The sequence below is a fragment of the Porites lutea genome, chromosome 5, assembly GCF_958299795.1.
Source record: "Porites lutea chromosome 5, jaPorLute2.1, whole genome shotgun sequence".
NCBI lineage: Eukaryota > Metazoa > Cnidaria > Anthozoa > Scleractinia > Poritidae > Porites > Porites lutea.
The window spans coordinates 5,956,015-5,969,526 of NC_133205.1; the positions used below are offsets into that span (position 1 = coordinate 5,956,015).

General features: G+C 39.3%; 1 protein-coding gene across 1 annotated transcript in view; it reads left to right on the forward strand.

The window, feature by feature from the left end:
- Positions 1-11,621, forward strand: part of LOC140937818 (P protein-like) — a 31,109-nt gene extending 19,488 nt beyond the window's left edge. Inside the window, exons 16-25 of the mRNA XM_073387394.1 lie at positions 60-201; positions 2,264-2,312; positions 3,390-3,498; positions 5,284-5,411; positions 6,691-6,750; positions 7,268-7,303; positions 8,361-8,459; positions 8,906-8,993; positions 9,207-9,300; positions 10,029-11,621. Of these exons, the coding sequence (XP_073243495.1) occupies positions 60-201; positions 2,264-2,312; positions 3,390-3,498; positions 5,284-5,411; positions 6,691-6,750; positions 7,268-7,303; positions 8,361-8,459; positions 8,906-8,993; positions 9,207-9,300; positions 10,029-10,125 (902 nt within the window). The 3' untranslated portion in view covers positions 10,126-11,621. The remainder of the gene's footprint in view (positions 1-59; positions 202-2,263; positions 2,313-3,389; positions 3,499-5,283; positions 5,412-6,690; positions 6,751-7,267; positions 7,304-8,360; positions 8,460-8,905; positions 8,994-9,206; positions 9,301-10,028) is intronic.
- The last annotated feature ends 1,891 nt before the right edge of the window (positions 11,622-13,512 follow it).

The following is a 13,512-nucleotide window of genomic DNA, read 5'->3' on the forward strand; positions in this document are numbered from 1 at the left end:
TTATAATTAAGCTCCCTAATAATTGATTCAGCAAGTTATGTTGTCGTCGTTCTTCGTAGAGTTGAAAAGAGAAGCAGAAATCTGGAATAAGTCAGCGGAACGTCTGCCTGTTGTCTCCGCGGAGGAGAAAACTGTCAAACTATTGTTGATGCATAAGGCCATGCAACTGGAACAAAGGATCAGGGATATGAAAAAAGCAACGTAAGGACGATTTGATGAGGGTTACGATAGTGGTAAGATAGTTTTACTAAAACAAAACTGAATGCAGGGCTGGCACTACGGCAATGAGGTGATTTATTAGAGGCCAATATTTCGGCTAGCAAAATAAGCCTTTCTCAGGGCCAGAGCTATATCGAGAGAAAAAAAAAGTTTTTCCTGTTGTTACTACTGCTAATGCTGCTGCTGCTGCTGCTAATGATGATGATGATGATATACCTAGAAGAAGTGAGGTACCGTCCCAACACGATGACGCCGGTAGGGCTCAGACTCAGACCTCTCTATCTAGAGTCCAGTGCTCAGGTGTTCGACTAGCCTGTACACAGACTTTGCTTTATTTTTTCTTTTAATACGCGCGCCGGCGGACGTTTAAGAGAAAATAGAGAGTCGATGAAGAGGCCAATGTATAACACTATCTACTGTTAAATCTCTATCCAGTAGATAGCGCCATTTTTCCTAATTATGTGTCCTCTGGATAGTGATTTATCCGGTGGATAGCGCTATCCAAGGTTTGAACAGCCGAGGCCAATACACAAACCATTACACCACTTGGTAGTGCGTTGTGGGAATGTACGGGGAATGTTCATCGAGTCAAAGGTATAGATGATAATCTACCGTGATCTACCGTGACGTTTTGTGACGTGATTCACAGTATAAATCAAGTGCCAAAACGTCCAACTCCATTGCTTGAGAAAGGTTCCGCGATAGAATCGAAAGTTTGTGTGTTACTATCCTGGGATTTGAAACCTCGTTTACTTTAAATATAATATATTGTGACACGATTAAAGGAGCTGTGTCACGAAATTCAGCCAAATTAGGAAATTACAAAATGTCCGTTAAATTAAGAGAAACATAAAAATAACCGCTTAAAACTTTAAAGGAAGGTTAAAATAACATAACAGAATCAACAGAGGTCACTGATGGGCAAAACTGAAGAGGATTGAAACGGATTGAAATTAGGATTTTTGAAAACTGTTCAGCCTAACAGTTTTTCAAACTTTACCCCTGCTGCTTGCAACTTCAAAAATAATGCTCAGGAGACATATTTATTTGTCTCGGATCTCTGATTTTGTCATTTACATGTAATTTCTTTGCTTACTTTAAGTTCCATAGCGGTTGAGGGCGAGTAATTGGCAAAATTAAACAAGATGAACTGGACTGCCGTGACACAGCCCCTTTAAGTAACTCTTTCTTCACTAACCAAATACTGACTTCCCAGTAGTAAATTTAGTATGCAGTCGAACCTCCATGTGCGACCACCTCCCATAAGCGACCGCTTATCCAAAACACCAAAACTTTCCCAGTCAAAGCCTTACAGTTAGAATCTCTAGTAAACGACCACTTCCTGTAAGCGACCGCGGCCACTTTTTGAGCCTGAAAGTTTAATGCTTTTTTATTGTTCTTAACCTCTTGTAAGCGACCACTTGGCCCTTTCTCTGATCTCTATTTTCGCTGTGTGCACTGTGCTACGTAGAATATACGAAGAACTTTAGTAACAACATGGACCTACACATGGACCTATACATGGCGTAACGTAGAGATTGTATGCCATAAATGATCTTCCATGAAGAAGATTTGCCCGAACCTCTTCTTGGAAGAGGCCCCCCTGTGGTTCGATTCTTGTAAGCGGCCACCTCCCGTAAGCGACCACTGAGTCTTTGCATTTTGGGTGCTCGCTTACGGGAGGTTCGACTGTATTGACGTTTACGAGTTGAAGAGCAATTTATTACAATTTATGGGTTACAATGATAAGGAAGAAGAAACAGAACAGCCAAGGGATGAAATGCAATAGAATCCTCGACCCCATGTTCTAGCATATCTCGACTAATAGTAAACAATTTTAAAAAAAAAATTCTAAAAAAAACACAATTTGACTCTAAAAATGTTACAAATATTCATTAGTAAATTATTAATAAAAATAATAATGGAAGAATAGTAGGAAACGATTAACATTGCGCACAAAACTTGCAAAGAATGTTCTAAGCCATTAGAATTTCTCAACTCGTGAGCAGTCTTTTTTTTTCTTTCTCGTTTTTGTTTTTTCTAGATCAAGACAGAATAACTTTCAAAAAAGTCTGCGAGATCTGGAAAAGAAGGTAGGTGCAAGGTTAATTGATCATACTAATGATTAATGAACTTATTGTGCGCAGCTTAACATGAGAATGATCAGCTGCGCATTACAACTGCATTACTTTACTTTATTCGGTCAGCGGTCAGCGATGATGATGGCGGCGTCTTTTGAAGCTAGCTAGTTTTGTGTTATTTGTTTCCTTTTTTGTGTGTTTAAATAATTTAGCTTCTCTTGTTGGTGTCTTTTATTTGAATATGGAACGATCTCCCCCTTTCTATTCGCAATAAATCATCGAAAATCCTGTTCAAAAAGGCACTTAAAAAATATTATCTTGCTCAATATTGACTTGTGTGCGTGTGTGTGTTCGTGCGTACGTGTTTGTTTTTTAATGAATATCAAAGCTATATTAGAATAAAGTCAATCCTGTTAAAGATCCATAATTAGTTTTCTACAATGTGCCCTTCTCCATTCTAACTTTCTTTTTTTTATTAGGAACACGTAGTTTAATCAACCTTGTACTAATTGATATTGTACAACTTATGTATTATCTGTAGGATGGAGTAAAAATAAAATACAAATACAAATAGAAAACAAACAAAATATAATGCATTTAAAAAATAACAATAAAAAGAATATCTATGCCTGCAAGTAAGTAACTTAATATAAAATTCATCACCAATATACAGTTCTAAAAAGATAAGTCATACATAAAAGATAATTTATTTTCTTCAAGCTCGTCAGGCTGATTTACAGCCAAGTGCCCTAAATAGACCAGTTTCGAATTAATAATTACCGCTGAATATAAACATTAACGACGCATTCATACAGGGTTAGCCTCGACGTAAAGTAAAATATTCTGAAATTCTGGCAAGTTAGTGTTTGAAATTTGAATATACAGAATAGACAGAGTAATAAACAGGTCTTTTTCTCGTTGGAATTTGTGAATATATTACTTCTGATTGAGGCTAAGGCTGTAAAAAATGCGTCTTCACTTCTTTAATTCAGCGGTCAAAGCGAACTCGAAAATAGACTATTAATACATGTCTCAAGTATACATTTACATAAGGAGATGCGTGACCATGATTCTCTCTTTGCTTTTCAGTATGTCATTCGAGACAGAGTACTGTTGATGAAGAGCTCTGTGGTGATCATTCTTGTTATCGTTTTGTTTTTTATCCAGTCATTTGTACATGGCCTTGATCTTAAAGTAGGTATGTTGCTAGGCTTTACTTTACGTTCCTTTAATCACCATTGGTTACGGTATTTTTGTCCAGGAATTTGATTGCCTTAGGACCTGGACAAAAGTCCTTGGGACAGTACTGCAATATTCATATTTTTCCGTCATTTCTCGGTTCCCTCTTAAAACAGTGCATCATTTTCGAAATTTCTTGCAGCTCTCCCTCTCCCCACCCTATACAAAGTTGAAACTCGGAAACAATTCTGGATACACGAGTCCAACATTGTTTGTAGGGGGAAGGGAGGGTCTGGACCTGTATGACTTGGAAAACGCCACAGAAACGCAAAAGTGTCCCTAGACTTTTGTCCATGATGGTAGGCACGGTTTGTGACAATCCCGCAAATACGTTTCACTTAAAACGTCCATATGTAACTCACAGTGAATTCTCTCTTAACCGACGCACTTAGTGACAGGACATTTCCCTAAAACGGTCTCCGAATCATTTTTAAAGATGGTGATTATTGATCACCTAAAACAGGATGTTTTATTACTGCCTGGTCCTGGCAGTATTCGAACTTTCACAAAAACTTCTGGGACTGTTATTGGCAACAGGGCGAACAAATTGCCCAATAGCTGACAGGCGCGTCTCCAGTAACAATCTCAGAAGTCTTTGCGAAAACTAACTCTGCCGGGCCCAGTTTCCGCGTTTCAAAAGTGCAAATATAGACGCATGTCACTCGCGAAACTACCGTGTAGCATGAAAATTTTGCGGGTTCTAATTTTTGCGAATTTTGCGGGTTGACCTCGATCCGCAAAAATTAGTTCCCGCAGAAAAAAAAAATCCGCATAATAAAACGCCGCAAAAATTAATTCCCTCAGTCAAACTCTGCTTTTAATGGACTTGTTGTGTATGTTACAGATAGGCTTTTGTTTTGTTTTGCTGTTGTTCAGTGCCTTTGTGCAGTAAGATATTACAGTGATTACCGTATTATTCGCCATTAAATATGTAAGTAGAGTGAACTTTGACTCATCATACTCTAAAATAAAAGTTGAAAATACCATATTAAGGTTTCTTCCACTTAAATATTCTGCTACTTGAACAGGGAATCGCAAAAATTAGTTCCCACCAGAAATTTCAGTCATCTCGAACCGCAAAAATTTGTTCCCGCAAACCACAAAAAATCGCCAATCCGCAAAATAAAACTCCCGCAAAATTGTCATGCTACACGGTAGTCAATGCCAAGTCTCACCGTGCGCCTGTCCTTAGTTCAGGCACCTTAGAAGACTGGATCAGTGAGTAGGAGGTTGTAAATAAGGATTGCAACCCGGAGAGAACAATCTCGTTCCCCGTGACTGCGATGTTTTTGGTCAGCACCGAGTATCCGTTTTGCTGAACAAGGGTAGCGAAGGCTCTGGGAAAGAATTGGGGCGAGATTCGGCCACCGTTTCCTCCTTACATTGTGATCGAACATGCTTGCTATTTTTTGGATGTACATGTGAGGTTATCAACTCGATGTAAGATTTTGTTCACTCTTGGGCTGTTTGCAAATTATTTTTCTCTAAAATCACTTAGCCTTTCCCTCAAAAGTCACATGAATGTGCTATGTGCTCTAAAGTTAACTGAATCGTGGAATACAAGTTTATTGTTTGATTTAAATTATAAATATATTAATGGGAGGAGCCTCGCGTTTAGCCCTGGCTAAATCTTTCTATTATTTAAATAGGCCAAGGGTTCGAATCCTGTCAGGACCTCAGAGTTTTTAGTTATCCTACGCTGTCGTGTAGTTTCAGATTCCTTTTCTTTTCTGTCGTTTGTCAGGTTGGATAGCCATGCTTGGAGCTATACTCCTCATCTTGTTAGCCGACGTAACGCACTTCGAGGATCTTATGAAACAAGTGGAGTGGACAACTCTTGTTTTCTTTAGTGCCTTATTTATTTTAATGAAGGTTAGTTTGATCGCGTTCAATTGGTCTTATACCTTGTACTTTGAATATATTTGGTTGAGTTATTTCAAGTGAAGACGCCGCCATATTGAATTTCCAGACGACAGCAGTGTTGAGTTTTCAAATGGCAGAAAAAAGTCCTATTTTCACTCATTCACGACAAATAACATATAGTCTTGTACTGAAATGACTGGTCTACATTACTTTGTTATCAGTGCGTGGCATAAACAGAAATTACCGGTATAAGAACATTCACGTAAATCACCTACGTGAAAACCCACCTCCAGGCGTTGAAAGCGTGCGTTAAGGAGCTTCAAACGTAACTGCAAGGCTTGGTCACGTGACTTCTAGAGTTTTGCCGTTTGAGGTTTCTTCTGAAAGCCTGGGTAACAAATTCTTATTATTAAACTTAGTTTTACTTTAAATCTTCATTTTTGAGAGACTAAACTCGAATCCGGTATACGGGAGCCAAAGACCACTTTCTCCCCCGAATTAGAGAGCCACTCTTGCCATATTATGTTCAACACATTTTGTGAAAAGTTTTCGTTTGGAAGTTTCTTCACACATGTGAAGAACGTTTTTGAGAGTGGATGCTGAAGAGTGTCGGTTGCAGATCGTGTGCCTCGAAAATATGGCGTTCTGCGCTATGTTACGAGTTACCGTATTTACTCGATTAACCGCCCTGGGCGCTTATTAAATGTTTGCACCTTGAGAGTGGGCGCTTATTCGAGGCTGGGCGCTTATAAAATTTTTTCCCTTTTCAACAAGTGTAGTATGTATGTTTTTAAATGGTAATAACAAAACACGAAGATGTAACAAAGCAAGGTTTCTGCAAAACACTCTGAAGAAACCTCTGTCTTCGGGGAAGTCTCAAATTAGTACTTATTCCTTTTTTTGGGTGGTAGCGGGAAGGGAGTGGGCACTTATTTGAGTTTGAGTGGGAGTGGGAGGGAGGTGGGGTGGGGTGGGCGCTTATTCGAGGTAGGGCGCGTATTAACGTTTTCTGCCTTTAGGATGGGCGCTTATTCGAGGTGGGCGCTAATTCGAGGTTGGGCGCTTATTCGAGTAAATACAGTAGTACCAATCTATACAAAAGCTTTTTTTGCGCGAAATGTTGGATGATGTCAACGATGAGCATATTTTTTGGGTACGTTTCCATGCGTACAGGCGCCATCTTAAATCTTGAAGGCAGGGAAGGATTGGGGTGAGACCCTTCACTCCTTTCAGAGGTCCTTCATATGACCTTGTCACTAAACCATTCGTTAATTGCTGTTGTTTCCAGTCACTCGATGAACTAGGGCTCATGGAATATCTTGGTAACAAATCGTCCAACTTAATTAAGGTAATTACTGCTGTCTTCTATATTTCTGCCCGCCACAAGGTGGAAGGAAAGTTGTAAATGTGTTTAGGGAAGCTCTCTGTTGCACTTGTTTAATCAAGATAAATAACAATAAATATACTAATAATAATAATAATAATAATAATAGTTTTGACGATGTTACTGGTTCATTTAGCTTCCTAGACTGCACATTATTTTCTCTAAAGTTAATTAATCTTCTCAGCTTAGTATGCTCCTCTGCAAGATTGTAATATCAGCCCAGATTACAGTGATAAAAGCGTGATAAAGATTATTTTATTCTATTCTATTCTATTCTATCTTATTGATGATGATGGTGATGATGATGACGATGATGATGATGATGATTATTATTACTATTATTATTATTCTTATTTATTTTTGTTATTTTCATACATGAAAGCGATGCTAGCCTTCACCTTCTGTGAAAAATTCCGTGTTTCTTTTTATTTCGAAACATATTTTTTCAGTGACGTCATTTTTTTTCCTCTTTTTCATTAAGGACATAAGTGAACACACTGGCGACGGCAGTTGCAAGGTATTAACCGAGCATTTAACAATTATTCTTAAAACGTAAATTCATAGCCAAAAAAAACCGGTTCATGCATTCAAATTCTCCTCAGTGGTGTCCACCGATACGTCTAATACTATTTGGGAGAATTTATAGTTATTTACTGTATATTAAGATACAAAATCGCAATTCAACCTCTCGCAATCTATGCAAATAGTTTAAGACTCGGACTACACTAGGGAGCTTAAACAACTACGACGACGACGAAGAGAACAACCTCAAAGAACAACAGGTTTAATGATCAAAACAACAGCTCTGTACGTGCATCACGCTTTTAAGTACATTTCTTTGACGTCTACTGCACGATTACGATGTGAAACCTCGTTTTATGGAGGACGTGGACATACGACGACGAACTTCCCTTCCTCTTTTTTATCCTGAATAAAATCTGTAAGAATTCAACTCCAGGAAAAGTCGCCTGCATTTGACATTTGGAGCGGGTCCAAATAGACGCGACTACGTTTGCAAGAACGCAAATTCATTGTTAGCGACGTTTTCACTGCCGTCGTCGTCGTTGCTTAACCCTTTAGGTTCCAAGAGTGACCAACATCAATTTTCTCCCAACAACATCAGCAGATCATCAAGAGTAAAGGTTATGAGAATTACTTAATTGATTACGAAAGGGAGAATACTTTGATCTTAAACCAAATTCTCTCAACTATTCTGAAAAGAAATGTATCGAGATCAGTCTGGAGAATTTGTATGTGGATCTTGGGGCTTAAAGAGTTAAGGTCTGTTGGAAAGCTCCCGGTATACGCGCTAAGTATTAGGCTGTGTTCACACTTGCTGCCCAGCACGGTGTTTGACTGCAGTGCTGACTCGCCACTTATGTAAACACGCCACCCTCTAAAATTGGCGGGAAAATAAGATACCTAGCCCTGGTATGAGAGATGAACGTGCTGGGGTGATGGACTCCACCCCACAACCCCTCCCCCCCCCCCTTCCTTCCCACCACCACCACCACCTATAGTAAAAAGCTCCAACTGGTACAAAATTTCTCAAACTTTGTTTCATGTGCTTGCAGGCCGACCGTAATCAACTTGGTTTCGCCGTGATCGTCATTTTGTGGGTGTCAGCGCTGGTGTCCTCTTTCATAGATAACATTCCATTTACAACGGCGATGGTAAGAAGTTAATCGAGAGAAAAAATTTCAGTTCTTTAATCCCGATTTTCTGACTTACATTTTATCTTAAGAGACCTTTTCATCCATACCGAAGCCATGCTGAATAAATTCGTTAGACTGACTAGACTTATTTTGGGATGCCCAGAAAAGCTTTTGAAGAAGGAAGGTAACCTTTCTGTGATTTCTTTGTAGGTTGCAATGACTGCCAGTTTCCTGAAAATAAGAGTAAAATTTAAGACATATTTTTCAAGAGACCAACGATCATTTTTAGACCCAAACACAGCACAAAGATCGCCTTTACTCTTTGAAGTTCCTAAGCCATGTTTTTTTACTGGATCTTTGTTCTTTAACAGTCACGTGTTGCATCGGTCACGTGATATTCCTAAATCACGTGACAAACTCCTCTTTAACTCAGTGTTTGTACTTGTATTTATATTGGCTTTCAGATTCCAATCGTCTTAGAGTTAAGAAAGAAAAATACTTTACCACTTGATCCTCTGGTGTGGGCGCTTGCAATGGGGTCTTGTTTGGGAGGTAGGTAGTCACCGATTTGATCATTTCTTAACAAAACTAGAATTTGTAAGAATTGATTACAAAGGTTAATATAGAATGTAGGAATTTTCTGAGGGATTTTAGTTCTCTTGGTCCTGTAGTTTAGCAGCTATTATTGTCTCCGCGAGGCTAAACAACAAATGCATAATAAACCAGCCTAGTGATTTATGGTCCTATCAATTTACTTTTTCACAGGAAATGGAACTCTGATTGGTGCATCAGCTAATGTCGTGTGCGCCGGGCTCGCAGAACAGTATGGATATCCAATCACCTTCAACAAGTTTTTCAAGTAAAATTCTCTTTTTCAGAATTTACATTATCACAGTAACACTAGTTGTCATAGGTTAATGGGATTTAGTTCCCTTCTGCAGCAACGTAAGGAGCGTGTTCCCTAATGTAGTTTCAGAAGCAGAAAAAAAATTGTCAGGCCATTTTCACGATGACGACATTTGATTACAACTGCCAGGATTCATTTCGTTTTGCTTTCTAATTTAACCGTTTGAGATTTAAAAAAACAGTAACTCTAATAGGCCATTTCAGAGTACCAAAACCTCTCACTTTCAAAACGAGGCCTAGTACAAAACCTTTGTTGTGAACATGATTTTTATTTGCATGAGAATGAAAGATCATTTTCATATCAATAGCTTTGCACTTAGCCTCGCATTGAAACAGAGGCTTGATGTAATTAGCAAATAAGCCGATGAAAGCAACAAACTGAAGGCTTCTGGAAGTCGTAGTAACATGACATCATCGTGCAAACTGCAATTCTCCTTTAGCACGAGAATATCCAACTCGGCTTGCGCTTTTTGGGACAGCCGCTGACATGACGTTGGCGAAGAGAGATTGCAAGACAGAAAGATTGAGTCAAACCCTTACACTGAAATGCAACCAAGTAGAGATGAAAAGAGAAACACCCCCCCCCCCAACCCCTCGCCCACCAAGCAACGCGAATTTACCTCTGCAATAATCTGATCTTATTTTATCTTTTATTGATCAATCTGACTGTTTTCTCTGCAGGGTCGGGTTTGTCATTATGCTTGCAACGACGTTTACAGCAATGATATATCTCTTGATTTCCCAAGTTTTGCCGCGAGAATGTGACTCAATGTCCTGAAAGTCCTTAAAGGGCAAAACTGATGACACTCCAGTTAAAAAATCAGGGTGCGTCGTAGTTGACATCACCCAAGCGGCTGCTATGGATTAGCATATACAGCTATCCTGGCCTGTTCCAGGCGTTAAGTTAGTTGGGAGTGGCGCGAAGTAAAAAAAGGCCGCGAAAAAGTATGAAAACGAGGGAGGGGGGAGAGAGCAAGAGAGGTTTCCCTCTCCACTATCCCAGTCCCCCTTTTATTTTCCTCACTTTCTTTTCTTCGCGCCGCTTTCAACTATCTGAACGCCTGGAACAGGTTACCTAACCATACTCAGTAGTGGTTATCGCTCTAGATGAATACTGATTCAACAGTAAAAAAAAAAAAAAAAAGATTTGGGACTACGGAAATCACTTCAAAATCAACTTTAATTTAACTTTTTATATGCAAACATATTTATGAGCATTCACTATAAAGATACGTAAAAGAAGAAAAAATAAGCTCAGGAACCAGGGACCTCCGAATTACAAGCCCGGCGTGCTGCCTGGTGGGTCATGCTAAATGCCTCGTTTCATAAGAGATGATATGCTAAGTGAGGAAATATTCTTAAATTAATTATGAGTAATTAGTTAGCAAAATAATCAATTATTCGATAGTCGCGCGCAAATACAAACAGTGACTAAAGTTAATTAGGGTAGTAAAATTTACAAATTCTAAAGTAAAGCTGCCTCAAATTACATCAAGTCACAAACGCAAACAATCGATGCAATAAGAATCCCAAATTTAGGGTGCTTTTCCTCAATAAAAACGAATCTGATTCATTAATACAACTAGAAATATCCTAAAGCGCGAAAGTAACCTGAGATCAGGCTCTATTTTCGAGTCGCTTTGAAAATGACATTCCGACGGGTAGAGAATGTATGAGAACCGCTAAAATTGGGCCTGATCTCAGGTTAGCGCGAAAGGTGTGGCTGGGCACGGGTTTGCTATGTAAATAGCAAAAGATTCCTCGCATAAAAGTTACGTAAAGCTGCTGATATATTTTACTGAGAAAAACGTGAAAATCAGAGAGATGTGTAAGGAAAAGAACTGAGTATAGGATTAACTACCGAAGTATAAGGGCTTCGTACTTTTTTAAAACGGTGAGCTTTCATACAATGGGATGAAAATGACATGTAAAGTACCCTTAAAATAGCCGATGTCGGTAGTCAGCGTAGTGGATACAGAACAGTATGGATTGTGATTGGGAGTCAAAGGTATAATGCTGTCCCTGTTAGAGCTTTTGAATTTTTACCCCCTGAAGTTAATAATTTCAGTTTTGACGTTGAATTTCCAACTTGGAAATTTTTATTGAGGAATTTTTAAATTTTAATACATTTTTAGTCGGACACGACCCTAGCTGGTATACAAGCTTAAAATCTCAACTGCTACTTTCAAAAATGCCTAGACAAATTTCTATGTAAAAGAAGCAAAAAAAATGAAACGATAATGAAAATAAAAACAATTAAAAGACTGTGGTTTAGAGAAGAAATCCTTTCTTCAGTCCTCCGAAATTTGATTTCTTCTTTTTCGTTTGTGTTTGAGGGTTTGTGGGATTTTCTAGTTTCTCTGGTTCATCTTTTCTGCTTGTCCGAATTGCGTTTTCTACCACGGGTTCTTTTCCCGCGGCGTGATTAGAAGGATCACCCAGACCTTTCGTCATCTGCGCTCTTGCGGGTTCTGTAACGTTGCTCATGCTGTCTTGAATATTTCCATCAGTTTTTGAAGTTTCACTTACATGCTCATGGTTGTTGTCTTGGACCTCCCTATCGGCGCCGCTCTGTTGTAATATATAAGACAATTAGTGCTATGAGGTATAGACCTATTCACGATCCCCGCCATCTTTGTGCGCGCTATGGGATAGAACCAATGTCACGTCGTTTTTCTTGGGGAAAACAAGTGGAAAAAATTTGCCAATAGAAGAAATCGTGGTCGAGTTTGTTTATTTTAGACAACAGAAAAAGAAGAACGGTTTTTTACCTTGGAAGACAATAATGGTAAATTTTGGGTGGAATTAAGTGGTCGTTGTTATTTTCTGAATGCAGTAGTGACTGTAGATGTGTCCTCACAGAAAGTAATAATGACGTGAAACTTGTCGAAACTTGAACTGAAGATTTTACAAGTTTATAATTGCCGTATCATTGAGAAGATAAGCGTGACAGTGCTTTTATCCCATCAGCCCTTGAGCACGCGCGAGCAAAGATGGCGGGTACCGTGAATAAGGTCTATTGATCAGGCCTCAGTTGCTCCAAGGCTGGGTAGCGTTATCCACTGGACAAATCTCTATCCAGTGGATAGTACAATTATTTTCCCTAATACTTATCCCGCTGGATGGTGATTTATCCGGTGGATGGTGCTAGGCTCTTTGTGAAAAATGCGCGTGAAACAAAAAGCCTATCGTCTTCATTTTTATCAAAAGAACATCACTTTATGCGATCAATAATCATAGTTAACTGGAAGATTTCCTATTGGTTAGTAGGTGATCATATGCGCATTTGAGTCATCACCGCGTTGTTTGCTCTTGTGGTTTGCTCTGAGTAGCTTTGCGACTCTAGTTTTTTTTTGCCTTCTTTTAATTTGGTCCCCTCCCACTCTCCTCTTGGTTTCTTGAAGCTCCTGCGTTAAGTTAAGTTCTTTCCAAGTGTTTATTCTGTGATCAGACTAAAAAGTGCCATGCCAGGAGTAGGTAACCCGTAAGAGGTTGTCACGGTTACCACCTTGTTGCAGCCTTTCACTGCCTTATCGCCTACGTTGCTCTTAACTGACACCTAACCTCCACTTAAAAATTACTTATCGACAACTTAACCAAGCCTAACGCTTTTGGAAGCCATTTTACTTGACTTCTATGGGTAAAATATCACTTTCAAATTTCCTTTCAGAGATGTTGAGATTTTTTGTGCAACCCTCTGCAATTACCTGGCTTGCGCTGCTATTTTCTTCGCTGTTTCTGCTAACATATTTCCTGTACAGATAATATCCAGCTCCTGCGACCATCCCAAGGCCAAGACATGTTACAAAGATATCCTTAAATTTTCCCATCACTTTTTTGTTATTTGTAACTGAAGAACAATGAAATAGGCTTCTGCGCTCTGCTCTCAGCAAACTTTAAGGTAATTAATCTGTTTGTGATGTAGACGTGACGTCCCAAATTGTTTAATTTGCATATTTCTTAGCCCAGTCCAGGCCTTCAAAGGAAAAGGGAGCGCGAGATAAAACGGCAAGGACTGAGGAGAGCCAGGGAAGGCACCCTTTCTCTCTCCCTTCCTTCCCCTGTCTTATTTTTCCTCATTTTCGTCCAGGAGGCCTGAGTACGAGGACCAGGAGTCTCTGGGGACACAGGACTTGAAGTCCTAGATTCTAGCACTTCCGGTCAT